We start from the raw sequence: 27,674 nt of genomic DNA on the forward strand, positions 1-27,674 counted from the left end.
TTAAACAGTCTTGCCGTTCCCGGGGACGAGACACACACTTACGGTAAGAGCGATGGGTGAGAAGACACATATTAGAATTTAGAACATTAGCGAGCATCGTCAAAAGCACTCACTTTCAACATACATATCACAGCCAGCGAGTATTTGGTAGTTTCCCAAGTTTTAGTATTTTTTGGGGTGCAGTCATCTCCAACGGGGCTTTGTGTTGGTATACCTTCCGCTGTCGACCGCGCAGACTCGTTTTTTTTCGTAGTTTGCAACAAATAAAAACAAGAAACCATCACCGAATCCCGAAATACAAGTTTGATTTCCGACCGATTCAACCGGCCACCCAAAATCCTCATACTCATACTCCCCGCACTGACACACGCTTATGCCTCGTTCAGCAGAGTCTTGAACTTGCCAGGGACCGTGACGGGCTTCTCCGTGTTCAGCTTCTGCTGGCCGACCTTGTCCTTGATGAAGGTGGCGGCGTAGGGGTTCAGACGCAGCATGACCTGCTTGTTGCGCAGGGGGTTCTTCTTCAGCACGTTGCCGCGCTTGGTCTGGGCATCGCCCTTGGGGGCGCGCAGAACGCTCTGGATTTCCGAGCTGTTGATCAGGCGGGTCAGGTCGGCCTGGGCAACCAGGTTGGAGGGCAGCAAAAAGTCCTTCTTCAGGGCCGACGCCTCGGTGGTGGAGCCGTAGATCTTGTCGAGAGCAGCGAACGCGGCCGAGGTCCAGACGACGAAGCGGCCGAGGTGGCCACCGGGGGCGAGCTGGAGCAGGTTCAGGGCGAAGACAGACGAGGTCTCGACACCGGCAATGTTGCGGAAGCCCTTGGCCAGGTCCTTGCCGTCAACCTCGGGGTCGTAGATGACGAGGGGACCGCGGCGCTGGCGGTAGCGGCGGCCACGGAGCTTGCCCTTGCCGGCACGCAGCTTCTTGCTGAGCCGGACCTTCTCGACATCGGCACCGGCACCGGCAGCCTTCAGCAGGGCAACGGCATTGGCAGTCTTGGAGGTCGAGGCAAACGCCTTGGAGTCGACGACCAGGGGCACCTCGGGGACGGAGGAGATCTTGTGGCCGCGGGCGAGCAGCAGGGGGGCAACAGCCGAGGCGGCAACGGCAGAGGCAGTGGCGAAGCGCTTCTGGCCCTGGTTGACCTTGACGTGCCACTTGCGCCAGACCTTGGTGGGCGCGAACATGCGGCCGGAACGGCACATGTTACCGAAAGCAGCCTGGCCGGCACGGTGGGTACCGCCACCGGAGACACGGGGAATACGGGCAACAGCGCGACCTGGAGCATATGTTAGTGTTCTGTTGTCGTTTCATCCGTCTTGGCCAGTCGAATCTCGTCTTTTTTCGTTTGATCTCGCGTTTGTTCCCCGTCCTCTCTCTCTCTCTCTCTCTGCGGATTCACTAACCAGTGCCCCAAGATTCGGCGGAGGTCTGGTGACCGGCCTTCTCGCTGACGGAGTACGGCTGGCGCTTGTTCTTGGCCATGCCGGTGTGCACCTGCTGAACAATATCCGGACGGATCGGGCTCAGGAAGACGGCCGGGATGGGGTGGGTGGCGCTGGTGGGCTTGCCATCAGCGCCCTGGATGGTGACGGTCGGGCGGGAAGACATTGTCTCGGTATGTGGTCGTCGTCGTCGGCGGCTGTCGATGTCGTCGATGTGTCGTGATGGGGGGGAATGTCGAGGGAAGAAGAGAGGCAAGGGAAAAGCGACAGACTCAATAGTGCCAAAACGTGCAGTCCCAAAAAAATTGTAGCAATCCGCTGGCTGCTAACAAAATTTTGGAGGGGACCCACAATCTTCCGCAAATTTTGGGCAATTGGCGGCGTCCCGCACTTGCAAAAAGCCAAAGCAGCAGCCACAGGGCACGTTGTGCTGTTCGGGTGGGTTTTTCGTGCGGTGGAGCCCTAACACCGCCCATTGGGGAGGAAAGGACGCTAAGTCGAAAAAGGTCGGTAGCTGTTGCACGTGACGCAGGGTTATTCGGGTTAACCATGAGCCGGTCCGAAGTACAAAGCTGGTTCCACTTAACGGAATTGGCAAGTGCAGCTCGTGCCGCTAACCCTTCGGCTTTACTTCTCGTCTATTCTCACAGCTAAGTAAACACAACACTACGTCTTTACCAACACCGCCAGCATATCCTTCATTCTCACCCGTCGTTGCCCGTCATCTCCCAGGCTATCGGTTTCCCCTCAACTGCTGCGGCCAATTGGCCGGACACGTCTCAGTGCACGTCAACCCCGAGGTCGCCTGGTTCTTGATGTTGGAACACAGCACTTTAGCAGTGCCGCCCGCGACGGGCTTGATGTCGATGTCTTCGAAATGAAAGCCCGTGCAGGGTGCCCCTGACGAGCAGTGGATGCCGACGGCGACGTTGTATCGGCTTGTGCCGGTGACGTTCTTCCAGGTGACGTCCGAAATCGTCAGGCGAGAGCTGTCGCAGCCGTTGCCCGAGTAGATGCAGGGCGTGACATAGATGGGCTGGTCGACGTTGTCGACGACAATGTCCTTGAAGGTGACATTCCGCACATGGCCCGTGCCTGGGTACGTCTTGATCCAGGCGGCGTTGGACGAGTGGTGGCAGGTAATGTTCTCAAAGAGAACGTTCTCGACGTAGTCGGGCTGGCCGCTGTTGGACCCGATCGAGCCGATGCACGCGCAGCCGGATTCGTCTAGAGGTCAGCGGCGCCTGGCGAACGATGCAAAGCATGGGAATTCGACGTACAACAAACAACGTTGCTTACGTGCACATTGGTGCTGTTGCCCTTGACGGAGATGCAGTCCTATGCTCTGTCAGCAGTCTTTCCCGGTACGAGTCCAGAGTACAGGACGCGGGAGGAATGAAAGAATGAAAAGAACCGTGGCCACAACCTACGTCTCCGCATTTCACCGTCCAGTTCGAAATCACAACATCGCACGAATTCCAGGTGTCCGTGCCGTCCGTGTTCACCGCCGAATTCGAGTTGCTGCTGTGCGTGTCCATGTCCAGGTTCGTCATCGTCACATTCTGGCTGTGCGCCACAAACGTGTGCCAGAACTGCGACATGCGCCATGTGATGCCATCGATGAAAATGTTGGTGCCGTGCCAGATTGTCAGGCTGATGGGCCGCCCGTTCTGGTTGCTCTGCCCGTGGTTCTGGTCGATCCAGGTCTGCCCGTTGCCGTTGAAGAGCGCCTTGCCGTACCCGCGCATCGACACGTTCGTCCCGCCCAGCAACCACGCCGTCGACCGTCCCGCATAGGTCACCGAGTAGCTGTGCGTTAGCCAGTACGGGATGTTGTCGCCGCTCCACACAAACGTGCCGAGGATGTCAATGTCACAGTTGCGCAGGTCGGTCGTGTTCATGACCTGCCGGATGTTGTACGTGCCCTCGGAGAACACAATGCGCCCGTCGTGGCCGCACTGCTTGAACGCGGCCAAAATCTGCGGCGTATCGTCGGGCGCCGCGGCATCGAATGTGGCACGCTCCCCGGTGCCTTCCGTGCTCGCCAGGGTGTCTGTGTCGCGTGCATTCAGCGGACCCCGGCTGCCATGACCCGCGAAGCCTTTCGCTTTGGCCGAAGCAAGCGCCTTGGCGGCAGCCGCCGACGCCGACGCCGATGCCTGTCGTGCCGCTGCTATCGACTCGGAAACTGCCGCCGCTTTGCGGTCGTATCGACGCGCGCCGTCGCTGCCCGGCTCCGGACGCGGATACACCTCGTTGTAGATGACGGACGTGGGCGTCGGCGCATCGGTGCGGTCGGTCGGATACTGTTCATGGGCTATATTTTGCTCGGGAATATAGTCAGAGACCGGTTCTGGCTGTGGCCCCGGCGCTGCGGCTGGCTCTGGTGCGGGCGATCGCCGTTTAATTGTCGCTGCCCCTTGTGGCGTCACTGTGCAGGTGTTTCCCTCGCGGTAGATTGCAGCCAGCACAGGCGCCGTGCCCGCAAGAACTGCGAGAATTGTTGAGATTTGCATCGTACCGCGATAGGTGGTAACAAAACAACCATATGCTGTAAGTGGTCTCGTAGACGGCCGGCGATGGTGTCGTAGGTTTACGCTGCAGGCACTTCTGACAATCTCTACGTAGTTATGGTCACGGGCGGCCGTCGCAGAAACTCTTGACCTAGGGGTCCGTTGCTGTCCACTTCTATATTGTCATACTGCCGGGCCATTGGTACTCTGAGGGTGCCGGGCTGGATCCACCGGCAAATGAAGGTGGTAGCGAACATATGCTGATCATTCGTGGCAGCATCCGTGTGCCGATTCTCCAGGAGTAAAAGACGGTGCTTGTTTATTGGTGGCATAATTTTCGAGAGGCGTTCGAAACGCGGAAAATAATATAAATGCAAAAGAGAGCTGCTTGAGCGAGAGGAATAAAAGGCAAAATAAATTAAACAGAGGATTAACTCAGCTGAATAGCAATTTTGAAATGCATACAACCCCCCAGCTTGCCTTGTTCAGCTCCCGGCTGATATGCTGCGGAGGGCCTGCGTCCCCTTGCCGTCTTCATAAACGGAGCAGATGGATGGCAAAATGGCAATGTCTGGGCAATATTGGGGACGACACGTGCTGAGCTGCAAATGCTTCTATTATGTGCCCATCGGCAGTTTGGTATACAGTTGTCCGATGTGTATATTTATTTCGCCCATAAATTCTAGTCCCGGGCCCGGTTTCCAATGCCCTTCCAGGATCCCATTCTCCTTGTCCAATGCCCAATGTCCAAGGCGTCATCTATCATGGAATGCTCTATCATATGTATAGGCATGACCGCTGTCATCATACATTTGTCTCGTTGCCGGTTTACTCCCACTTCTTCCACTCCGCCATGAGCTTCATTTGTTCAACGTCGTCTGCTGAGGACGCCTTTGGGAGCCGTTGAATGCGCGCGGTGATGTCCGCCGCCACGTCGGCCCGCTCCTCTAGCTTCTTTGCAAGATACTCCTTGTCATTGTTCTGGCAAGCCCGCTTGAAAATGTCTCGCATGCGCTGCGAATAGAGGTGGCATGCCGCAATATCCAGCTCCTTGGGCTCCTTGTAAAAATCGCCCGCCACACCGCGGTACGTCGTGACCACGGGGTATACAACCTCGTCGAAGCACTCTTGGCAGACCACAAAGTCCGGCATCGTCCGCATCCAGTACCACTTGCGCTGGCGCACCGGGATGTCGCGCTTGCACTCTTCGTAGTGGGTGATGTCCAAAATCTTGTTGATAAACTCATTCACATCCACGGGTGCATTGTTCACCATGCTTGCATTGTTGGTCGACTCTAGCACATCAATGAACTTCCAAAGCCGCTTTCGCTCTGGCTCGTAGTACAGCGAGCAAACGTTGGTCGTGTCGTGAGGCGTTGGATTGTTGTCCTGCAAGAGACTCTTGAGTCGTGGGAAAAGGACCGTGATGGCTGTTGCGCACTGCTCGCAGGTCGTGAATTTGCTCACCGGGCGCCCATCTAGAGGATCCTGGACAGTGAACCAGCGGCCAGCAATGCGTCTGGGACCCGGGCATGGAAGCCGCAATTCCTCATCTCGGTTGAACATGGTCCGCAAAAGACTCAGCGTGGGCATCTGGAAGGCCCGCACGAAGAAGAAGGCAACCTGGTACCATGGCATGGCGCCGTAGATGCAGTTCGTCTTCAGCTTCGGATCAATACCAGTCACCGGCACAAACTCGTTCCGCCACTGAGTCCGTGCAAACCCAGCATCGTAGCAAGTCGGGCAGATGAGGAAATCCTTGTATGGCGTCAAAGTGCGCCAGTCGCGATACTTGGTGCTGAACTGGATTCTCGGACACTCTGGCAATCCCGCAACCCGGCCATAGTAGACATCTTCGGCATAACGCTTATAGAGAGGCACAAGCGGCTTTTCAGCTCGGTCCGCTGGCGGTCGCTCAGCGCCCTGTCTTGTTGCCGCAGGCGGCCGCTCCGGGTACCATTCCCGAGGACCACCTCCTGTCACAATTTGCACGTCGACGGCGATCTCGTCATCTGCCGCCGTGCTCGGAATATTGATAAAAAAAGCAGGCTGGCGGTACGACGGTGAGGAATTGGGACCATGCCCAAAAACACCAGATGATCTTGGTGGCAATGGATTGGAATTCAAAGAAATGCGGGAGGAGCGCAGCGAGTCAACTGGTGATCGCTCTCGTTCCTGACGAGCAGGTGCATCGTTGTCGCGAAGAGAGTCCGCACGACCCGGTGACGACACAGGGATGGGAATGGGAATAGGGATGGGCATTGGGAGGGTCGACGCTCTGGGTGTAGACTGTAGGTTCGGCATAGACGCAGTGGCAGGGTTGTGCACTACATTTGGATGCTGGGTAGCACGAGGGCGAGGACCTCTTGGCCGATCGCCGTCGTGCGGGTTCCTCGACCGGCTTTCTGGGGACGACGACGGAGATGATGAAGAGCCTGGTCTACGGTCGTCTCTCCGCCTCGGAGACACCGGTCTGGTCGCCTCAAACAATTGCTTTGGTGGAGAACCGGTCATGAATGGGAAATGGCCCCCTGATTGTTTTGGTGTAGCAAGCGGGGTCGAGTTTGCCGAGCGATAGCGGTCATTAATACCGGGGTCATTGATGGTAGACGTGCGCCGAGGATTCGGGTTGCTGGAGGCTTTGCTGACCACGGACTCATCGTCTTTGTGCAGCGGTGGCGGAGGCCGACGGCGCTCGCTGTTTTGGCGCCGTAGAGGTGTATTGGCAGAGCTCCTTTTGGATCGTTCGTCGGAGGAGAAGCCGTCACCTGGACGGATTATCGAATCTCGGCGTTTAATTGGAATCGAGTCGCGCCGCAGTGGCTTTTGGCGGTCCCGATCTTGTTCTTGAAGTCGCCGATCCCGTTCCTTTTCCCTTTCTCTGTCTTTATCTCTCTCCTTCTCCCTCTCTCGCTCCCGCTCTCGCTCTCGGTCACGTTCACGGTCACGCTCTTTGACACGATTTTTCTCCCAATCGCGTTCGCGCTCTCTGTCCCGGTCTCTCTCGCGGTCACGTTCACGTTCACGATTCCGTGATGGAGAAGACGGCCGTTTGTCAGTCCGTGGCTGCGGTGACGTAGGAGTACGGGATTTCGGTGGCGGAGAAGGCGATTTGCGTCCGGCACGAGAGTCGGCCCCTTCGTCGCGAGAGATCCGCTTGTAAGAAGGCTTCCGCGATAATCTGCCTGTCTCTGAGAATGACGTAGACCGGCGCTTTATGCTCGAATCCGAAATTGAGCTGCGCTCGTCACGGTCATGAGACCTCCAGTCACTGTGAGACGAGAGGGCGTCACCGGAACGGGCCCGCCCACTGTCAGACTCGCCGTTAGAGTTATGACCGTGGCTGCCTTGGTCAAAGTAGGCACGGTCCCGGCCGTTGGTCGTGTGCTTGATGAATGTTGGCGATAAGAAATCGTTGTCCCGGTGGCCATTTCTATCGCCCAAGCGATCGCGGCTATCACGACTATCATTGTGCCGATCTCGTGTTTTGTATTCAGACGGCGTTGGGGATCTCGGCCGACCAGAGTTTGTGCTATGGGCTCTATTGTCATGCTGCATGTCGGTGTCAATACGCGGCAAGTCGAGGCGACTCTTTCGTCTCTTGATTTCAGGCTTTGCTTTTGATGATGTCGCCGTGGTGGCCGCTGCCACCGCCGCTGCCGCTGCCGCCGCTGCCGCCGCTGCCGTAAGGCCTGCTGCGGTACTAAGAGAAGGACGACGCTGGCGTGCAGTGGCAGTCACGCCGTCTTTACCGCTTCGAATTTTAGAGGGCTCCGTTGCTGTTGAGCCAGATGAAGCCGACTCGGAATCGATGCGCGGCACGGTGAACTTGCGGCAGGTGTTTGCTTCGTATTCAGAGACCTTGTCTGGCTGCCGGCTTGAGGCGGGGGGCGTACGGATACCGCCGTACGAGCTACTGGACGGCCCAGTAGGTGTGGAAGGCGAGCCTGTTGGAGTGATTGTTGATTCTGTGGAGGTAATTGTAGAGGCCGTAGCTGTGATTGTAGACGGGGAGCCGGTTGAGTCCTGAGAGGTTTTGGAGTTTCTCGAGACGCTCGATACACTAGAAGCAACCGAGCCATGTCCCCGGCCACTGCCCTCGGCCGCCTTGGCTTCCGGTTCTACAGTCGGCGCTTTTGGAATGATAACAAAGCGGCGCTCGGGGTTGACCACTTCCATCAGTATAGGTATTTGGTCGACATCGCCGCGTTGTATCGGTTCATCGTCGCCCGCCGACAACAGGCCAGCCGACGCTGGGTTGTGCTCTCTCGCCAATGCATCGCGCTCATCTTCGACAAACGCGTTGAGTGAGTTGTGTCGTCGCCTTGTATAGGCAGAGTTTAGCGCCCGGGGAACACGGCCTTGCTCGTTTCGTGGGGGATGTTCGGATTGCGCACGCTCATGGTTGCGATCGTGAATTCGCTGGTAGCGGCCGTCGATGCTAGATGGACCGGAAGATTGTCATGTCAGATTGCCAGCCTGATCTTTGTGTGCAACGATCTCTTATAGCGGGGTAACGGGGAACGACTCACGAGTGTGAGCTGTTGGTGTGATAATTTCCCGGCCGCGGAGGATATTGCTCGTCGCCTCTAAACCGGCCGGCCATGCTGTAAATTGTCTCGGATTTCCGCACACGGTTCAAGTGGTTGTCAAAATCGACATTGTCCTTTGCGCGGCGACGCGGCGACGATGGGCGCGGTGGTGAGGGGAAGTAAACAACGGGCCTTGCTTTGGGGCTTGTTTTCCTGTTTAGTGTCCGAAAGTACTGGTAAACATGGCAAGCTCAGGTTCAACGCCCCGGGCCTCGAACTAGCGTAGCGGGATCGTGTTGGCAAGGAGGCCGGGCCTCGTCTAGTGCTGAGGCGAAAATCGCTATGCCACGATAGTCACACCCTAGAGCGAGGCTGTTTAGTACACGAAACGAACGGAATCGTAAACAGAGTTTGGGTCGGGCCAGGGGGATGTTGAGGTTGGCTATGTGTGTCTTCGTTAGAAAAAGAAAGGATGCGAAGAAAGCAGAAGAGGATTAGAGAGGAGAAGGAAGCGATGCAGTATCAATGCTGTTCCTAAGAACAAATCGGACGAAAGAAACAAGTAGGGATAAGGTGAACAAAAGGAAACAAGAAACGAAACAGAGCCTCCACTTGGTAAGCTTTGGATAAGATACACGGCCTCAAAGGCTTTGGAAATATGTCAAAAGGTAGTGATTGAAGGAAGGCCGGCGAGAGACAATGGAGGGGAAGAGGAGGTAAGAATACGGGGACAAATGAGGGCGAGCACGAACACGGCATCAGAGTGTCGCTATTCGGGGCAGACAGCAGAGGGCAGCCAGTGTCAGGCCACCACCAAGCCAGCCTTACCTGTTGTCGTTGCTGGTTTGCTGGGTGGATGCAGCCAAGGTTAGGTCTGGAGATTCGCTGCAGCCTGTTGGGCCGGCCTGGCCGCCACAACCCACTTGGCAGCTTGGGCGACGAGAAGGGCAGAGGGCGAGGAGAATGCGGCAGAAGTGTCTAGGCACGGAACAAGGGTCCCAGGGACCGGGAGGGAGCTGAATGAGGGGTTCTGCAAGTCAAGGCGAGACTGCGACGAGAGGGCGGAGTAAACAAAATAACACAATGTCCTACCCTCAAACCAAGGTAGTATGGCATGCAGCGAGCTGAACATTTGACCGCAGCTGGCTCATAATACATGCGCGGAAAGCCGTCGGTCAAGGTGAAAATGTGTTGGCCGTCTGCTGGAAAGCTGCCAGATCGGACGTCGGCTCGGTCGTGTATGTCGTACGTCGTCTTGCAGAAGTCGAGATCGAGCGCAGGCCAAGTGGAGAGCGCAAACAGCACGACAGTAGCGGACCCTCTGTGCATGCATGTGAGACCAAGATAGATGGATCCTGGCCACCGCACAGACGCAATCCACAAAGCCCAAGGTTCCGTTCAGGGGCGCTAGAGAACGCTGGTTGGGCTGTGGCAGCCAGCTTATATGCTGTAATTCCTCCGTGTTGACTTTTGGTCCCCTTGCCGACTCTTTGTATGTTTTGGTTCTTTTGTTTTTTCTCGAAACAGTTCATTGCAGTGTCCAGGTTATGCCTCCAATTGCTCCATGTCAGTCGGCATCTATCGCCTTGTTTACTTGCTTGCGAGACGTTTCGTATGCCGGATGTATCTGTCGTCCCAAGTCGGGAGATCGAGGATGTATGATAGATGGGGCGAGTGCATTTGGTATTGGACCAATTTCCTTGATCCCAACCGCCCATCTGCCCTTTTGTGTCGAAAACACCTGATGTCTGCCCAAAGCAGACGATGAGAGGGGAAGGACAAAGAGCGAAAGTCCAAAAGAAGCCAAGCGATTCAAAGGTTCCGGCGTGTGGTTGTTGTTGGCCACCCAGGTGGGGGGGGGGGGGGCTGCGTCTTGTCTTGGCTACCAAAATTGTTGTGTTTTGTTGCTTGTTGGGTTGTGCAAAACCGCTTGTCACACTTGGGCACGACGTCTCTGTTGTGGTGGCGGTGGGATCTGTTCTTGTGTCGGTCATGCCTGCCGTGCACAGCACCTGCTGTATAACCTCTATCTCGTTGCTGCCGTCGGTATCGTCGAAGTCGAGGCCTTGGTGCAGGAACGACCGACCTACACAAGTCTAAGAATATTTCCCTGATCTAGTAGGTACGACCAGCACCCTCTCGCATTCCTGCTGTCTTTGGTCTTTCTTGGTCGTTTACTTCTGCCTGACCCCTATTGAAAATTGCTTCTTGTGCAGAGGAAGGAACGTCCCTCCGGACACTGCACGTGGGAGCATCTTGTTGATAATCTGAATTCTACGTCGCCCATTCCCCCATCCAAATTGCATTTTTACGGTTCACTTAACTGCACCTGTTTCTTGGTTGCCCTATAACAATTTACAAACTCATTGCCTGTGCTGTCATACTCCCTCCATGCCCATCACAACGCCAATCTATCTGCCAAGGAACCGAACAGTTGTCTCAACGGTTGGCCCAGCACACGGGCGGCGTAAATGAACTCTACCTCTGCACTCGTGACACAGACGTTTGTTTTGTCTCCGATCCCCAAGTTTGGGCATAGGTTCTCCTTCGTGCGTGTCGCAGGAGTATTGCGCTTGCCTCAAAGACTCTGTCCCCTCATGAGAGTCGTGAGAGACATGACGCCAAAGTGTGTGCGCTTTGCCTCTCTCGTCGACACGATTATAGCGCTGCGATCTCTGGCTGACACTCTCTGGAACATGTCGGACTGTTTCTTGGGTCCGGCCGTTCCAGATGCGAGACATTCCCCCATGTCTCTGTCCGACATCAGTCACGGTCTTCTCTACGGAGCACAGGACGCTGACCGACGGCCATAAGAAATACAAGTGTCACTTGGGCTGCCGGTCACTCAACCGCCTGTTGACGAGCGCCGGCTTGTTCCCGGATATGACGGGTCTTCTTCTCGCAGGTATACAACTCTACACAAAAAAGGTACGCGAGCATAGCTACTTCGTTAGTAACTCATGCCACCATGGCTATCAGGTCAACAGCTTTGGATCTTGGCGACAAACACCAAGATGCCGAAATTACAAATGGCGGTGAGGAGCTGTGCACCGCGAGACACAACACTTGCGACATGAGCAGCAGAGACCGCCCAATGAACGGAATGGAGGAACCCAGAGAGAAAAATGTGAAAAGTGGCACTATGTAAGGTGCAAAAAACGTGAATTCTTGTGCCAGGCTAACTCGATATACTTTCACAGGTAGGTTACACTCTTACGCCGTCCAGCTGCATCGTAAGACTGTGCATGTCTGAGCATATTGGACACACCAGAATGACTCACCTGATTCCCTTTCCGGCGGTGCACGGCGGGCCTGGCGACAGGGCCATCGAGGCATTACAGGATAGCACGCGAGCCGGCTGTTGCATTCAGTCTGCCAACGGCCGTCATCGCAGCAGTCACGGATCGAACCATGTCACTAGCATGACAGGCGGCACAGTATGCTATACGTGACCTTGGACATACAGAGACGGCACACACAAGTTTTGCGGACGAAGCACCGTGTGGCCATAGCCAAGAGGACACCGGCCACCATTTCGACACCGAAGTCCATATCAAGAGAGAAAAGACGAGAGCGAGGACGAGTACGAGAGCGAAAAGTACCAGGTGGTGTCGACTGGGGCAACACCAGCTGGCCGAACAAGGGAGATACACTGTCGACCGAAGATGATGATGTGCTTGTAGAGCGCAGCAGTCCCCTCCACGCCCCTGGCGAGTCCGATGTCGCAGAACATCACCGAACACAATCTTTGCGTACCAGGCTATTGATGGTCAGACGAGATTGAAGAGCGACGGTCGAGTGCATGGGGTGATGAGGCTCTTCCAAGGTGGCATAGATGGGAAAGGCTGGGTCAAATTGACAGCCTGTCAGCCTGCCTAGGCTTTGCTGTTGTTGAGCTGTCGAGGTTCATCCTAGTCGGCAGTGCCTTGATAGTCAAAGAAGGCCCACAGCCCTGCAGAGCCTCATAAGTCGTGGATCGCCATTTGTTGCCTTGTTAATATATCCGTGTGGCTTAGACCCGTACTTGTCGTGCAGCTTCACAGCCGCGTTTTCGGTGAAGTACACCGCCTGGGCGCCTGCACTAGCGGCCACGCACGACGAACAAATGACATGCATAGCATTCGGCACGCACACCAGCGTTCCGTATCGCTTTGCGTTGGCGACATCAAAGAAAATTGCAAAAAACCTCTGCATAAAAAACGTGGTCCATTATTAGTCTAATCCTGATAGTATGCCGCTGCCCCAAAAAAACGCCAGATGCAATGCTGCCAGCTACCAGTTCCTTGCTCATATCTGCGGACATCGATGTCCATCGTCCGACTCGCTCGACGTCTAGTCCTCTAGGAACTCTTCAATGTCCTTATCCTCTTCGTCGGCCTGCGCGTCTGCCAGCTGTTGCTCGTGCGCCTCCAGCATGTTGCGAAGCATCCGCCGTTGCCGCTTGCGCGCGTTCTTGCCCCAGTCTGTGCCAGACGCCGCAGCACCCGTGACGGCACCCTCGGTGTCGCTGTCGTCTTCGTCGTCGCTGCCCAGGATGGCAGCCGCAGCCTTGGAGTTCTTGGGAGCCCCGCCGCGTAGGTCGTTGGCCGACAGGGCGGGCTTCTCTCCGTTAGCGATCGCGACGGCCTCGGCCAGCGACGCCTTCTCGTCGGCCTCGTGCTGCTTCATCTGAACACGGCCGCCGAGCTTGACGATATAGGGCCGCAGCAGCATGTAGGCGCCAGCGATGACAACGAGGCGGATCCATTGGTGGATGGTGAGGCTACCAAAAGAGCCGGCGAGGTTGTTGGCGAGGCGGCTGCTCACGAGAGACAAGACATCGCCGAGGCCAGCCATTTTGTTGCTGTGTAAAATAGGAGGGAGAAGCAAGGAAGAGGAGGTGAATATTGGCTCGAAGTGACGATCAATCCTATCGCAAAAGAAAGTCGTATGGAAAAGGCCGCTGAAAAGTTGACGTTGCTGGGTCGCAAAAACGTCGTGGATCCAGAAAACGAATGGAAGAAGACCAGAAAGAGAGCACCAAAGAAAAAGCAACGAAAGAACCAGGTAATATCGTCGGGGAGAGTCGTATTCGCGTGCCGGGAATGTCGCGATGGAAGCCCGGAGAAGGAAATTTCGTGGGTTGGTGGAAAAGCAAAAAAAAAAAAAAATTATATGTAATTGCTAATGCGCGATTGCCTCTCCAGAGAACTTTTATCGCGCGCCGTAATTACTGTGGTTGGCTGATGGTAGGTACTTTGCGCTTCAGTTACAGGGCTTGGATTGGGCTTTCGGGTCGTCCGGACGGGCTGGGATCGCCACTAGAGCGCTAAAAGCCGCAAAAGTAGCAAGCGGCCACGGCGACGAGAAAACTACCTGGCCGTTGCCGCATTGGGCAAGCGGGTCCTCCTAGCCTACTGACGTACAACATGCTAATTACAGTGCCGACAGCCGTGTGACATTGCTGCATACATACTGGCAAGGCTGCCGCGTCTTCCCCACCCAAAAGCGCGTTAACCTCGACATCGTCGTCACCAGACACAGCGAAAGGCTAGAGCAACGACAACATGGCCAACCAAGACGAGCAGGAGGTAATTTTGTGCTTTTATCGCTCCTCGTACTGTGATTGTCTGTATTTGTCTGCCCACTAACCCAACGGCAGCTCAAGTCCGCCCTCTGGTCTGCCGTCAGTGACCTCGTCGACCAGGAGTCCATCAAGCAGAACCGTAACGCCACGCCCCAGTTCATCGGCGCCCTCGCCGATATGGTGTGGACGCAGATTGAGTCGGTGGCCGCTGATCTCGAGAGCTTCAGCCGCCACGCGGGGCGATCGACCATAACAACCGACGACGTGCTGCTGCTGGCGCGGCGCAACGAGGATCTGCACGACATTCTCAAAGAGCAGGTGGACGAACGGAAAGCGGCACGCGCAACGACAGGAAATAAGAGCAAGAAGGGAAAGCAGAGGGCATCGCGGGAGTGAATCGAGGTGCGGTGGTGTTGCCACAGCCGTCGGAGTCTGTAACATACGATGCCGCTGTGTCCAAAGAAATGGACAGCGTAATGTGACCATGACCCTATTTCTTATCTTTCCTTTTTTTTGTTTCACCAGATGTCAATACATGACGAGATCGGGGTATGACGTGCACAAGCTCGAGTACAATAATACTACTATGGACAATACCCGTCAAGCGCATACGAAAGAGCACACTGTCCTTGCGCCTTTTCAAATCCCTCCAACGCCCATAATATGAATGACCATATACAGTGTTTGCAGCCCAAGCCCTACGTGTTTGACCCGCTCGACACGTCTAACTAAACGACGTCAATAGGATCGCTTTCGCGCTTCTGTGCACCATACAATTTCAGCTTCTCCCGCACCACACGCATGAAGCTCCAGCCTTGCTGGCTACCCCTATAGAGCCACGAGATGCCCAGTGCAGCCAGGACTCCGACAGACTTGACAGCGGCCTCCAGTACGATAGCCATGGCGTAGTGGTTTGCCGCGCTCAGCGAGAACGTCCCGCCCGGCACAAAGGGAAACGGCACAGTGCCGAGGTCGTACAGGTCGTCCACCGGTTGGCCGTGCTGCAAGCGGTAGCCACGGGCCATGAGGCGCACGACGGCTGCCTCACAGTCGACAAGCAGCAGCTTGGCGGCAAGTGACGCAGCGTTATCGGACAAGATGGCGGCCGGGAGCCTCGACAACATCGTATCCGAATTGAACGGCGCGTTAACGCCTGGGTAGTAGACACCCCGGAGGTAGGTGCCGAGTGAAGGGCTGCCACCGAAGGGGCCATAGCCGTCGCCCTCGTAACCTATGCTCACCGTGGCGCTCTGGCGGAGCTCGGCGGACCACGCATTGGGTGGTGCGTCGCCCGCCGACCCAGCCTCCACATCGAAACTGACCAATGTCGCGCTCAGCTCAAACTCCTCCTCTTCGCTAATGTAACCATCACCGCCCCCGCCACTGGACACGGTATCCCGCCGACGAGGTGCGTTTGTCGGCGAGCCTGGCGGAGGCGTCGTCGAGGTGCGGTGCTGCTGTTGGGTCGGAGTCGTTTCAGACGAACCCGACGCCTCGCCGGCTCTCTCGTTTGCACGTTCATCAACAGCCACCGCATCCTGGCCACCATCAATGGCGTTCCGTCGGTTGCTGTCGTTATGTTCCCCTTCACTCAAGAGACGCTGGCTGTCGGCCGGCGGCGGCGGGACAGCAGGTCGTGTCCGGGTTTGCGTTTGCTGTTGTGGCGGTGGAGGTGGAGGCACGGGTGGCCGTGGAGGCAGCACCTCGACATTAGGAAGCCCTGCCAACCGGCGCTCGCCGGTATACGGGTTAAATTCGGACACGGCCCGCTGCAGGGGCGGGTTGGAAGGCGTATTCAGGGTGTCATAGATAGCGTAGTTGAGGTGGTGTGAGAGTTGCTCCCGGAGTTCTGTGTAGCCGTAAAACGCGGCAATGGGTGCAACGCAGAGCAGAACCTGTCCCACCCACTCCGCCACGCCGCCGAAAGAGTACGACGTCGGAAGCATCGGCGGACGGACAATGGGCGAAGCACTGGAGAAGGGAACGAAATAGAGCGGTCCCGGAAGCCAAGGGAATGCAGGTATGATGGCGAGTCGCTGGAGACACGAGAAGAGCTGAAGGTGCACACGCACATATTTGGTGGCGATGCGAAGCCTAGGAAGTGTTAGTCGGATTGAAAACGGCAGGACGGCAAGACGGCAATACGAAAAGACAGCAAACAAAACACGGTGAAAACAAGTTTTCAGAATCAGGGTTTGCGCAAAATCCAAACGCAGGCACCCGGGCGCACTGACCAGAGGTTCTCGCGGATGCTTTTGCGCTCTAGGGAGGCATGCCGCAGGAAACGATCCACGACGCTAGCCAGGACGCCGCTGGATAGAACATCGAAGAGGGGGTGAAGACCGTAGTCCTGCCGGAAGTGCCTCCAGGGCGGGTAAGTGGAAAATTGGGTATAGAGCTGCATCGTCAGCGATGACAAGGTTTGGACATCAAAACAGCACAACACCAGATACACCTACCAACGCCCGCTGCCGCAGCGGCTCGGCACCCCAAACACCCAGGGCGCCGATCACCCGAGCCGGGTCCCAGAGCTTGCGGCCCAGCATGTCCTCAAGGTGCTGCTGGATCAGCTGGTTGTCCGATTCGGACTCGGCCGTGATAAGGCTGTCCGGCTCGGCAACGCCGATCACATGCATGACCTCATTGTGTGACCGGACAATGTTGCGGTTGATACGCTTCGTCTCTGCATTGACAGGCCGGCCACGCTCATCGTAGTCTTGCGGCGGTTCGCGCGGGTTGGCCTCGCCATCGCCCAGCACGAGGATGTCGTAAGGGGAGCGGCCCTGAGGAGCAGCGGTTAGTGAGAAGCGAAATGAAGTGACCGTGAGGCAGGGCGAGACACGACCACCAACAAGAAGCAAGGCTCATACTTACCAGCGCCTGCGACGTCAACGGACCGAGCCTCGTCATTCTCGAAAAGGCGTGCACTGTTCACATGCCGTGCGCGACATGAGAGAACGTGGTTCGGGACGATGAAGCGAGAAGTGAGGCGAAAAGCGAAGGCAGTTTCACCTATGAACCCCCGTTGTTATGTACTCCGTCCTAGCTCGCTATGGGGCAGGTGCTACAGGGGAGCTGCTACTCACTGCTCTAGGCAAGAACACACTTTGAGCGGCAGGCGCAATCGACACTGCGCTGCACCGTGCGGGAAAGGACGCCACTGTGGCTCAGCACAGTCCACAGTTTCCCTCAGCTTCGCGCTAAGATAACTTTATTTCTTATCGTTAAAAAAAGTTTGGAAAGTGCCACTGCAAACTGCAAAACTGCAAAACGCAGAAGGAGCAGAGGGACAAGAAAATAGTCCACTAGGAAAATCTTCACAGCGAGCGAAATCAACAACAAACCGAGCTTCGTGACACAATCCCAACCACACAGCACCCTTCGGCGCTCCCCACAACCACTCGCCAACCATGGCGACGAAGCTCGCGTACAAGACGACCTTTGAGGTCGACCAGGTCATCCGGCCAATCTATACAGGTGGCTCAGTGGCTCTCGACAGCGGCTCGCGCATTCTGGCGACGACGCTCGGCGAGGATGCTGTCCTCACGGACCTGGCGACAGGCAGGCTGTTTGCACGAATTGAAGGAGTACGTCGGCTGCAATTGGTAGGAGTCGGTATGCGGGACAACTGCTAACGTTGGTGCTCTAGGATGGCGAACCGATCTCGACATTAATATGTTCGTATTATGGCCCTCTCTCCGTCCCTCATCTTCTTTGTTTTGTTGCACTTTTGCTCCATCCAACTCGTCACGCTGACCTCTCTTCTCAGTAACGCCCTCCGCATCCCACCTCGTCGTCTGCTCGCGGTCCCTGGCCATGCGCATCTATGCCCTACAGGTGTCCCAGGACCTGGACGCCGTCGAGCCAACTCTTCTACGCACGCTCAAGCCGCACGCCACGCCGGCCGTCGTTCTCGCCGTGGACCGCACAAGCACACTCCTGGCCACGGGCGCCGCCGACGGCAACATCAAGGTGTGGGATATCCGGGGCGGCTTTGTGACGCACACGTTCCGCGGGCCCAGCGTGCTCGTCTCGGCGCTGCACTTTTTCGAGGTCGCAGCAACCGCTGGCGGCGCTGCTGCTGAGGTGGCCGCACGGGACGGCAAGAAAAAGAAGAACAAGAAGGGCACCCAGCAGCAGAGCTTGCCCGCGTCCACAGCACAGGCTGTGGACACGGCAGCTCGCTTCCGGCTTGCGTCGGGCAGCCAGGACGGCAAGGTGCGCGTGTGGGACCTGCACAAGCGAGCTGTTGTGGCCAATCTAGATGCGCACGTGTCGGACGTGCAGGCCCTTGACTACTCGCCGGTGCAAAATGTCTTTGTCACGGCCGGCCGCGACAAGACCATCATCTGGTGGGACGCCAAAACGTGGACACAGCGGCGCGTGGTGCCGACGTTTGAGCTGATTGAGGCAGCTGGCTTTGTGTCTGATGCCGACGGTGCCGACGGTGCCGATGCAGAGGCTGACAGCGGCGCCGTGACCTACTCTGCCGGTGCCAACGGCTGTATCCGGCTATGGGAGACACGTACAGGCCGTGAGATCACAGCCGAGCAGCCAGCACGATCGGACGAGGAGCTGATTGTTGCAGCGCTGTTCCGGCCCGCGCAGTCGACGCTTTTGTGTGTGCAGATGGACCAGACTCTCGCTCTCTACCCTGTGCCGTCATCGCGGGATCTGCTGAGCACATTTGCCAGCAATGCCAAGGCTGGCGGTGACAACAGCGGCCTCGCACCCCTCGAGCCGGCGCGGCGCATCTCGGGCACGCACGACGACGTCATCGACCTAGCCTTCTTGCTGCCCGACCAGTCGCTGCTGGCGCTGGGCACCAACTCGGAGGACGTGCGCATTGTCTCCGTGGCGGAACCGGCGGCTTCATCGACTCCCAGCAGTGCTGCCTACTTTGGCCAGGATGTAGCCTTGCTCAAGGGCCACACTGATATTGTGGTGTCGCTTGACGTCGACTGGTCGGGCCACTGGGTGGCCACGGGTGCCAAGGACAACACCGCGCGGCTTTGGCGCATCGATCAATCGGCGACGGCCGCCGGCGGCAACAAAGTGTACAGCTGCTATGCCGTCTTTGCAGGCCATGCGGAGTCTGTCGGTGCCGTCGCGCTGCCCAAGGCCGTGCCCGAGGCAGGCACGCCTGCGTTTGAGGATGCCCTCAACCACCCGCCGGCGTTCCTCGTCACGGGCTCGCAGGATCTGACGGTCAAGCGTTGGGACATCCCGCGGCAGGCACCAACTGCATCGTCGGCGCAGCAGCGCGCCCTGTTCACCCGCAAGGCGCACGACAAGGACATCAATGCGCTGGACGTGGATGCGGCCGGGCAGCTGTTTGCGTCGTCGTCGCAGGACCGCACGGTCAAGATCTTTTCGGTGCGCGAGGGCGAGGTGCAGGGCATTCTACGGGGCCACCGCCGCGGTGTGTGGTCGGTCAAGTTTGCACCGCTGCACACCCCCTCGCTGACGAGCGACACGGGCACCGTGGCCGGCGGCAGCCGTGGTTTTGTCCTGACGGGCAGCGGTGACAAGACGGTCAAGCTGTGGAGCCTGGCGGACTACACATGCCTGCGGACGTTTGAGGGCCACACGAACAGCGTTCTCAAGGTGGCGTGGCTGGGCAGTGGCGGCGACGGCGCCGAGGACGACGGGAACGACAACGACGGCGGCGGCGAAGCGGATGACGAATACATGGATCTCGACGACGACGAAGAACGCCCGTCGCGCCGCAGCGCGTCTTCCTTCCGCGGCCCTGCTCCCGTGCTCTTTGCCAGTGCCGGTGGCGACGGTCTTGTGAAGGTCTGGGATGCCGCGTCGGGCGAGGCCGCGTGCACCCTCGACAACCACGAAGACCGTGTGTGGGCCCTGGCTGTGCGCAACCCGGCCCCGGCCCCGACCACGTCTACGCGTACTACGACTACGACTACGACCGCTACGTCGTCCAAGAAGAGGCGCACACGCATGTTTGTGTCCGGCGGCGGCGACGCCACGATCTCGTTCTGGCGCGACACGACTGCGTCGACAGTGGCTGCCGCGGCCGAAGCCGCCAAGGAGCGCGTCGAGCAGGAACAGCTGCTGGCCAACCACATGCGCCGCGGCGCGTACCGCGAGGCCCTCACGCTGGCGCTGCAGCTCAACCAGCCGGGCCGTCTGCTGTCCGTCCTGTCGCAGGTTGGCGAGTATGGCGCGAACCCAGGCGTCGACGCCGCACTGGCCTCGCTGACGGACGACCAGCTCTACCTGTTGCTGCTGCGCGTGCGTGACTGGAACACCAACGGACGCACCGCGACGGTGGCGCAGCGCGTGCTTGCCTCAATTGTGCGCAGCTACCCGGCGACGCGGCTGGCCGGGCTTGCCCGGCGCCGGCACTCCAAGGCTGCTGTCGAGGGCGGCGAGCCGGTGGTGGACGACATGAGCGCTGGCGGCGTCAGCAGCAGCATCCGCGGCGCCAACATCAAGGACGTCCTCGATGCGCTGCTGGCCTACACGGAGCGCCACTACCGGCGCATGGCCGAGCTGCTGGACGAGAGCTACCTGGTGGACTACACGCTGCAGGAGATGGACGCTCTGCAAATGCCAGGCGGGCCCGTCGCCGGCGAGATTGAAGACGTGGCTATGGCGGGCGCGGAGTAGGGTAGGGCCTATTGCATACGTTGGCCACAGCACAAAAAGCAAAAGCCACTGTATAAACACGGCGTGTTGGGTCATTGGAGTCACGGTTTGGCTTTTTCTGTCCGCGTATATTTTGCTGCATTGCCATCACATGTTGGGTATATTTCCATCGCATATGCGGATAATCCATTGGTTATTTTGATTCTGATTTTACACATACTTTCGGTCTACTACAAGTATTCCCGTACAAAATCCATGGACATTCTCCTGCTTTTCCCTCGTGAACATCAAACATGATCACGAGATCCTTTGCGAACGGATCACCATCGGGCACAAGCTGTCGGATCCGATTCGCAGAGAGACATGCCGAAGAGAACCGGCCAACTCGGGCTGTGTCGATCGCCAACCATCTGTCTAACCCGCCCAACAGCCGTGATATTTTCCAAGATGATGCTCGTGTCGCAAAACTGATGTCTCATATTGTTTTCATTTTGCCGTGTCGTTGCAGCGACATCTGACATCCTCACCGGTGTTTATTTTTACTCCTTTTCCCGATGCTTCATGCCCATGCTAATGTTGCTTTCTATAATCCAGAATAGCAGCCCAGAAGCAGCAGAGCTTTTGACAGAGGAGCACGCCGCTTTGACAGCTCCAGAGACAGACGACATGAACCACTGGATCCCACGGTTGACATCCAGATTATCGCAGAAGCTGGTCCGCAGCTCTCGCTGATGAAGCATCGAGCCCTTGACCCAGGCCCAGACTAGGTTCAGACCGAAGCTCTCGTACGGAACCTGCCGGTGGCTAGGCCGCAGTAGCCGTGGACCAGTGCAGCCAGTGCACCCTGGACATATAAGAGAAAAACAGACAATATAGGGGGCTGGACGACTGAGACTGGGTGTTGTTCCAGGCCAGCAGCACCGGTCCCAGGGCCCTCCATGCCTTCGGTCCCGACAGAAACTCCGACCCAGCGTTGCTGTGGACGATCAGAGACAACCAAACGTCGCAGCACAGCGGTATGGGGGAGGGCACGGGTTGCAACGGGAGGGGACGCAGAGCAAGGAGAAGAGCGAAGGATGTCAGGATGTCAGGATGGCAGGATCAATGTGAGAGTGTGATGTCTGTTGGTTTGCGAGGCCGTGTTCTTGCTGCTCCTTGATTTTCCGTTGCAACTAAGTTGTGTATCAAGGTGTGTTGCGTCCGGATAGATGGATATGCACGACAAGTTGGAGAAGACGAACAAAACAAGGCGCGTGCCAGCCCTTGGTGGCAAGGATGGCGATGCTTTGCCGTTTGTGTTTGTGCAGCCAACATGAACGCGTCAACAAATCCGGCTGCACTTGTCTCGGATTACGCAATACCCAGTGCCCAGGACATGCCGGAATGGCTGGTTGCCAAGCACAAAATTGTGTCGTTGCGGCCGAAGGATGCTGTTTTTGTTTTTGTTGCGACTTTTCTCTTGCTTCACGAAATACAACGTGACCTGTAAAATAATGAAAAGAAAAAAAAAGGCCAGAAAAGCACCTCTTTTGGTTATCACTTTATTTGTTGTTTTGATTTTTTAAGCAGAATACTCTGTCATTTTATGAAACAGAAACTGCTGTGGAGTAGCACTACCGTTCAACGCTCTTGATATACTCGGCGATTTAAGTTCCTATGTATGGTTCTTTCTCTCGCATTGCAGCTTTCCTCATGTTTCCATCCTCTTCCCCTTTCTTCGTGCCGTTCATCGATCACAGCCTCTTTGCCGGGGAGATTACTTTATTTCCAACCCCCCTGATCCCTGGCCGTACCGGAACGCTGAGCCGCCAGCCTTTTGTTAATAATGCTCATTGTATGGCGCGGGGAGGGGAGACGGGATAGAAGTTTGGGACACATGTGGAGGAAGCAATAGTACAAAGGGGATAAGGAAAAAAAGCGAGACTTGCAAAGCTTTCAGATATCGTTGCCTCAAAACGCAGCATAATAATTCACTATTTTTTGGTCCGGCTACATGTACCTTGTCCTATTATTCTGTACTAATTTACTTTTGCATTTCTATAGCTGCCTTTCGTTACTCCTACACTCTGCCGGGACGCATGTCCTTGCTTGGACTGCATATATTTGCTTTTTGCAGTAAAATCCGGAATGAATCTCAATATCTCCAGGGACAAATAAAGTATATTGCACTCCTTCCAGCCCCCAGGAGCAATCTGTATTTCCAGGTAAAAGCAAAATAATCAAAATAAATGTGTGAATCACAAGGGACGCAGTATTGCATTGCCATACTATGTACACACGTATCGTGTATGGTGAACTACAGTGAGACGGGAAAGGAGGCACGTGGCGCTCTACACTGCCATTCCTCTATACCTTTTTTTATGTGTGTTTATTTATTTTTTATTTTTTTGTGCCTTTTCTTTGCAGATCTGCCTGTCCTTGCCGCGTCAACCACGAGACGTCTGTCCGACAACCGTTCGATACACCGTCAACCGCACTTGCATGGCCAGCCCGACGAATTTCGCTTGCCATTTAGCCAGCGGTATTTGGTGTTGGACACACAAGGTTAAACAGGAGCAAATAACGAGCAATATACCTCCAATGCGAACTGCTGTTATAAAACCGTCGATCACAGCGTTTGAAGAGGCCAGCATGCATACGGAGGACTTGCACGGAATATAGAAACGCTACTCGGTAATAGCAACAATCATCTGAACACGGACCTCGTATTTGGTACGAGGAGCACTGAGCAGACATTGTTTGCGGATTGACGCATGGGCAGGACTTTTCCTTGGGTCCTGCATTTTCTTTGCATTTTGCGTCTGTCCTTGCACGGGGCGGCAAAGTTGACAGGATCGCCTGGAAGATCGGCCGGCATTGCGTTGCAGGCCCCTTTAATTTTAAGAAGAGAAACGGGCGTCAAGTTCGATGTGCTTGTGTGTTGCGTATATCTGTGCATGATCTTTTTATTTATTTATTTTATTTTATGTATTTTGGTTCCACGTTCTCTCATTCTCGTACTTGTCGTTGCGAAACTGCCCTCGACGTCTCATTTCCTTTCAATCACAGCCGGTATCCTTTGACGCAAAGGCAGTGTGCCGTGCCGCTTTTCTCCTTCTTATTTCATCACTCCCTTAATTCCATGCTTAATACTTGAAAGCCCTACCACGCATTCGCCTTAACGCACCAGCCACACATCGTAGTTGGCCCTATTATGTTACCAAACGACTGCTATTATAGCACACATTGATGTCCACATGGAACGCATTAACTGGGTCGGCGGTGCGTCTGTATTTTCTTTTTGCATCGGTTGTGCAATATGGGCGCTTCCATCTGATATAGTCCTCGATGGACGTCGTCGTTGGGACGTGAACGTTGATGAATATAGGAAGTTCAACGCACAAAGCATTCCATTCTCGGTCGGTCGATCACGCCCGTGCTGCTTTTTTAAGCAAAATGCAAGAAAACACAGGAGAATACATGTTGAAAAAATACGGAAAATAAAAGAAACGCTGTACTACTTTCAGTCACAATAATAGTCTATTATCAAATCCCATGGGCCATCCAAGCCAAAAGGGAGTGAATACAAACAAAGACCTCATGATATGAAACTACATAAAATAAAATGAGCGCGCAGCAAGTGTTTGGCATATAGAAAAAGCAAGGCAAAGAGCCTGGGAGAATAACGCGGAATATGAACATGACAACAGAGCTCGGTCTGGCATAAATCACCGTCTGCGTCGACGCCAGCACCCGGCGGCAACGTACCAGAATGTCAAAGTCAGACGGCTGCAACGCTGGCTGGTTTCTATTTCCATTCTTTTTTTTGGGCGGGCCATCTCCACGGTGCACGGCTGACGGTCAACAATACATGCATACGGAGGTACGGAGTACGTGTATGTATGCACTGAGTACGGCATAGCGTCGGATGGACGGACGGGCTGTTCCCTACGTCGTGCGAGAGACAATGGGTTGCACGCGACAGAAATAAGCAGCACGCGGGCTCGCTCTGCTCGGACGACGTCGCGCAACCCCGAAATCAAAGACAAAACGACGTGCCGGGGATTTCTCGAGCCAAGGCGCTGCGCAACCAGAGTTGGGCGAACCACAGTTGCCCATTGTCTTGTCCACCCGGAGGAAGAGGCGGGGGGAGAACATCGCGTCGTATTTCGGTGTGCAACGTAATACTGCAGTCCCAGTGTTGCGTGTTGGAAGGGGGATGGCTCCTGCAATTTTGCACAAATGGCAATGCGCACCGGCAGTCGACAGACGCAGGGCGAAGGAGCCGGCCTGGAGGTTGGAGTTGGCCGCAAAGTCGGGCCTCTGTGCGAGATCGAAACGGCTGTCCATGTCAAGGTCCTGCAGAGTAACCTTGGCGAGAACAGGGACAAGTGACGAGGCATACTACAAACACTGGGAGAAACACAAAATAAATGGGCGCCGGTGTTGGTGGCAATGCGCATGTGGTGAGAGAGGACAATAATTTTTATCATGAAGTTTATTTATTTTTTCTTTTTCTTTTTTTATTTTCTTCTTCTTTTTTCTTCTTTTTTCTTGGAGTTATCCTTTCCACACCCGAGTGACCCTCCTTCAAATAAAAATGATCGATAGCACAGAGTAAAATGTAGATAGAACAACACAAGACACGAAAGGAACCCACGAGAGTCTTGTCTCTCCTCATCACTCTTTTTCATTTTTATATTTCATTTCGTAGTTTTTTCCTCGTCACCTATCCACATCCACCCCACTTGTCGGCGCGACGTGCCGGCTCCCTTTCGTCGTATTACTCACAGACCAACTCCCAGCAGGGCTCTATTCCGTACTTTCTTCTCCGTAGGCTCCAACACCTGTTCCTACCCGAATGATACGCTTTCAGTGTGACTCGTGGCGGGCAACCTCTACCTTGCCGCTCGGGAGTTTTTTGTTATGCCATTTTCGCATTCATGACACCAATTGAATGTCCCTTGTCATAGGAACCCCAGCCTAGTCCAACTGCCACTCGACTCGACGTTGGCCGTTTTCTTACCGTGACAAGGAGGGAGTGAGATGCTCCAGTTTTGCCGAGTAAGACTTATCATTCGTGTATTGAGTATTATTCGAGTGCCACCAAATCTCATCATCAGCGACAGACGACCATGCTCTCCGACGGCAGCGCAATGCAAACAGTCTAGGCTCTGACGGTTCGCAGAGAGGAGGGTAGGGGTAGGTAAGAAAGTGACACAGACGGAGAGGGATGTGCTGAGTTCGTACCCCGTAATTCGTAATACCCCATACATTTTCCTCTGTCGAAAAGCACATGCCATTCGGTAATTCGATACCATCGTTTATTTTCAACTGCCTTCCGCTTTCGTCACGACAAGACCTTGTGTGTTCGTACTGTTCGTACTGCTCGTACTGCTCTTTGGTTGGTCTTTCCGGCCTCGGCTTCTCCTTCTCAGTTTCTACCATTTGAACAGCAGAAGGAGACTCAGTGCAATGTCGAACGTCGTTCTCTTTGGCCCTCCCTACTCTCCGCCAAGACAAGGAACGAAGCGGAAGGGAACCGTTGCACTGAAGCTCTGCCCACTCGATTGATTACTCGGTGTCTTCAGCGGGCCTTGACACGCTGGACCAGAGTCGTATCCCAAGTAGCTTTTTGGCATGGCATTGGGGTTGTATCCTTAGTGTCCTCTTTGAGTTGCAGTTCAAAGTGGCCTTCAAGTTCACTGAGGTGGTACGTCGTATGGAAGGCTTGTCTTTTCTTTTTATCCAAGTGCCACTTGTATGGCTCGCCAAGGCATCCGTGTCCATTTACTCTGTTGTCTGAGGTAGCACTCGGTAGATTGGGTGCTAACGAGTTGCCTGCAATTCTGCAGCAGTGCGCGCCCGTTTCTCGCAAATGGGGAGACGGAAGACAAAAGGAAGCGAGGGGACGTCGTACATGGACATGTCTTGCTGCATAGCACCCGTTGGCATAGGTTGTCAGGTCTGCTGGTCGTCTCGTCTCGAACCGTCTCGTCTCATGTTGCCCCATCTCCCTTCACATGCGAGAAGGCAAAAACAGAAGCAAATGGCCGAAATATGCTCGTAGATATGCCGACGCACTCGGCCCTATGGTGCCCGTAGCTAAACACCATCACAGCGAGGCCGGTAGTTGTGGGCGGCGATGCAGGTTGGGTGCATCCATGTTCTGCATTCACGTCGTACCTTTGATGGCCAAGGATAACATCGGCGACAAAAGCCGACAAGGGAACATCGGCGCGGACATCCTTGTTCAGTTTCTTTGGCTGTGTTGTCGTTCGTCAGGAGTCAGCGGTTTTGATTTTGCTCGCCTGCAGTATTGTGATTTTCGTTTTGTCGTCATTGTGGACGTCAAGAAAGGTATCACACCACAGTTGTCTATTTCTGCTCTGTGCTTTGATGCAACGCAACGCACGCGAGCCAATATTAAACGTCGTAATATTGAACAGGGTTTATGGATTTGGTGAGCGAGGTGCGAGGGACACCAATGTGGAGAGAGGAGGATACGACAGCACGGAAAGGTGGTTGTAATAAAAGCTCAAAAGCTACAAAAGCGAGCTTTGCACGGGTGAGCCTCTAGCACCGAACAGCACGACACTCTAAAAATAGGCTTACAGACGGGAGGCGGGCGTCTGTGTATTCTGTACTGTGTCTTGTGAGAGCTTCCGTGTATTGATGTGATTTGTGGTGAGCTGCTTTTGTTTGGCCTTGTTGATGTTTTCAGGAAGTCTCAATCTCAATCTCATGTCAGCAATTGCTCACCTCTCGTCTAGAGAACTGAGCGTCCATACCTCGTACGTCGTCGGTTGCACTAACTCAAGGATGTTCTTGTTCTTCGACGTCATGTCGACCAAAAGACTGGCCTCGCAACATATTGCTTTTTATGGTCTTAGACAGTGCTTGTAGCCTCACTCGCCTGCTAACAAGTGCATTCTCCCTATGTGGAAGTACTTTGCAACTCGGTGTCGAAAAGTCTCTGCAGATTCGTAATGCTCTGCAGTTGTACATCGTACATGGACGGGGTGCC

At 55.4% G+C, this 27,674-nt stretch overlaps 9 protein-coding genes across 9 annotated transcripts; 2 read left to right on the forward strand and 7 right to left on the reverse strand.

Annotated features, from left to right (window-relative positions):
• Positions 1-371: 371 nt before the first annotated feature.
• Positions 372-1,611, reverse strand: SPBR_07378 (large subunit ribosomal protein L4e; the record flags this gene model as incomplete). The annotated part of the gene is made up of 2 exons (XM_040765632.1): positions 372-1,279; positions 1,407-1,611. The coding sequence occupies 2 exons, from the start codon at positions 1,609-1,611 to the stop codon at positions 372-374; spliced, it is 1,113 nt and encodes a 370-aa protein (XP_040616393.1).
• A 567-nt stretch (positions 1,612-2,178) lies between these two features.
• Positions 2,179-3,961, reverse strand: SPBR_06985 (uncharacterized protein; the record flags this gene model as incomplete). The annotated part of the gene is made up of 2 exons (XM_040765240.1): positions 2,179-2,622; positions 2,876-3,961. The coding sequence occupies 2 exons, from the start codon at positions 3,959-3,961 to the stop codon at positions 2,179-2,181; spliced, it is 1,530 nt and encodes a 509-aa protein (XP_040616394.1).
• An 825-nt stretch (positions 3,962-4,786) lies between these two features.
• SPBR_07227 (uncharacterized protein) lies at positions 4,787-6,220 on the reverse strand (the record flags this gene model as incomplete). The annotated part of the gene is made up of 1 exon (XM_040765481.1): positions 4,787-6,220. One exon carries the CDS (start codon positions 6,218-6,220, stop codon positions 4,787-4,789), a length of 1,434 nt encoding a protein of 477 aa, XP_040616395.1.
• Positions 6,221-7,565: 1,345 nt separating this feature from the next.
• SPBR_07594 (uncharacterized protein) lies at positions 7,566-8,564 on the reverse strand (the record flags this gene model as incomplete). The annotated part of the gene is made up of 3 exons (XM_040765848.1): positions 7,566-7,650; positions 7,761-8,399; positions 8,491-8,564. The coding sequence occupies 3 exons, from the start codon at positions 8,562-8,564 to the stop codon at positions 7,566-7,568; spliced, it is 798 nt and encodes a 265-aa protein (XP_040616396.1).
• A 4,258-nt stretch (positions 8,565-12,822) lies between these two features.
• SPBR_07937 (uncharacterized protein) lies at positions 12,823-13,326 on the reverse strand (the record flags this gene model as incomplete). Its single annotated transcript, XM_040766190.1, has 1 exon — positions 12,823-13,326. The coding sequence occupies one exon, from the start codon at positions 13,324-13,326 to the stop codon at positions 12,823-12,825; it is 504 nt and encodes a 167-aa protein (XP_040616397.1).
• A 710-nt stretch (positions 13,327-14,036) lies between these two features.
• On the forward strand, positions 14,037-14,452 carry SPBR_07980 (apoptosis-inducing TAF9-like domain 1 family protein; the record flags this gene model as incomplete). The annotated part of the gene is made up of 2 exons (XM_040766231.1): positions 14,037-14,060; positions 14,132-14,452. 2 exons carry the CDS (start codon positions 14,037-14,039, stop codon positions 14,450-14,452), a joined length of 345 nt encoding a protein of 114 aa, XP_040616398.1.
• A 332-nt stretch (positions 14,453-14,784) lies between these two features.
• Positions 14,785-16,966, reverse strand: SPBR_06773 (uncharacterized protein; the record flags this gene model as incomplete). Its single annotated transcript, XM_040765029.1, has 4 exons — positions 14,785-16,092; positions 16,287-16,406; positions 16,516-16,839; positions 16,931-16,966. 4 exons carry the CDS (start codon positions 16,964-16,966, stop codon positions 14,785-14,787), a joined length of 1,788 nt encoding a protein of 595 aa, XP_040616399.1.
• A 500-nt stretch (positions 16,967-17,466) lies between these two features.
• On the forward strand, positions 17,467-20,689 carry SPBR_06499 (U3 small nucleolar RNA-associated protein 13; the record flags this gene model as incomplete). Its single annotated transcript, XM_040764755.1, has 3 exons — positions 17,467-17,643; positions 17,706-17,733; positions 17,826-20,689. 3 exons carry the CDS (start codon positions 17,467-17,469, stop codon positions 20,687-20,689), a joined length of 3,069 nt encoding a protein of 1,022 aa, XP_040616400.1.
• Positions 20,690-21,207: 518 nt separating this feature from the next.
• SPBR_07987 (uncharacterized protein) lies at positions 21,208-21,608 on the reverse strand (the record flags this gene model as incomplete). The annotated part of the gene is made up of 2 exons (XM_040766238.1): positions 21,208-21,512; positions 21,590-21,608. 2 exons carry the CDS (start codon positions 21,606-21,608, stop codon positions 21,208-21,210), a joined length of 324 nt encoding a protein of 107 aa, XP_040616401.1.
• Between the last annotated feature and the right edge of the window lie 6,066 nt (positions 21,609-27,674).

The sequence above is a fragment of the Sporothrix brasiliensis genome, assembly GCF_000820605.1.
Source record: "Sporothrix brasiliensis 5110 chromosome Unknown Cont20, whole genome shotgun sequence".
NCBI classification, from domain to species: Eukaryota; Fungi; Ascomycota; class Sordariomycetes; order Ophiostomatales; family Ophiostomataceae; genus Sporothrix; species Sporothrix brasiliensis.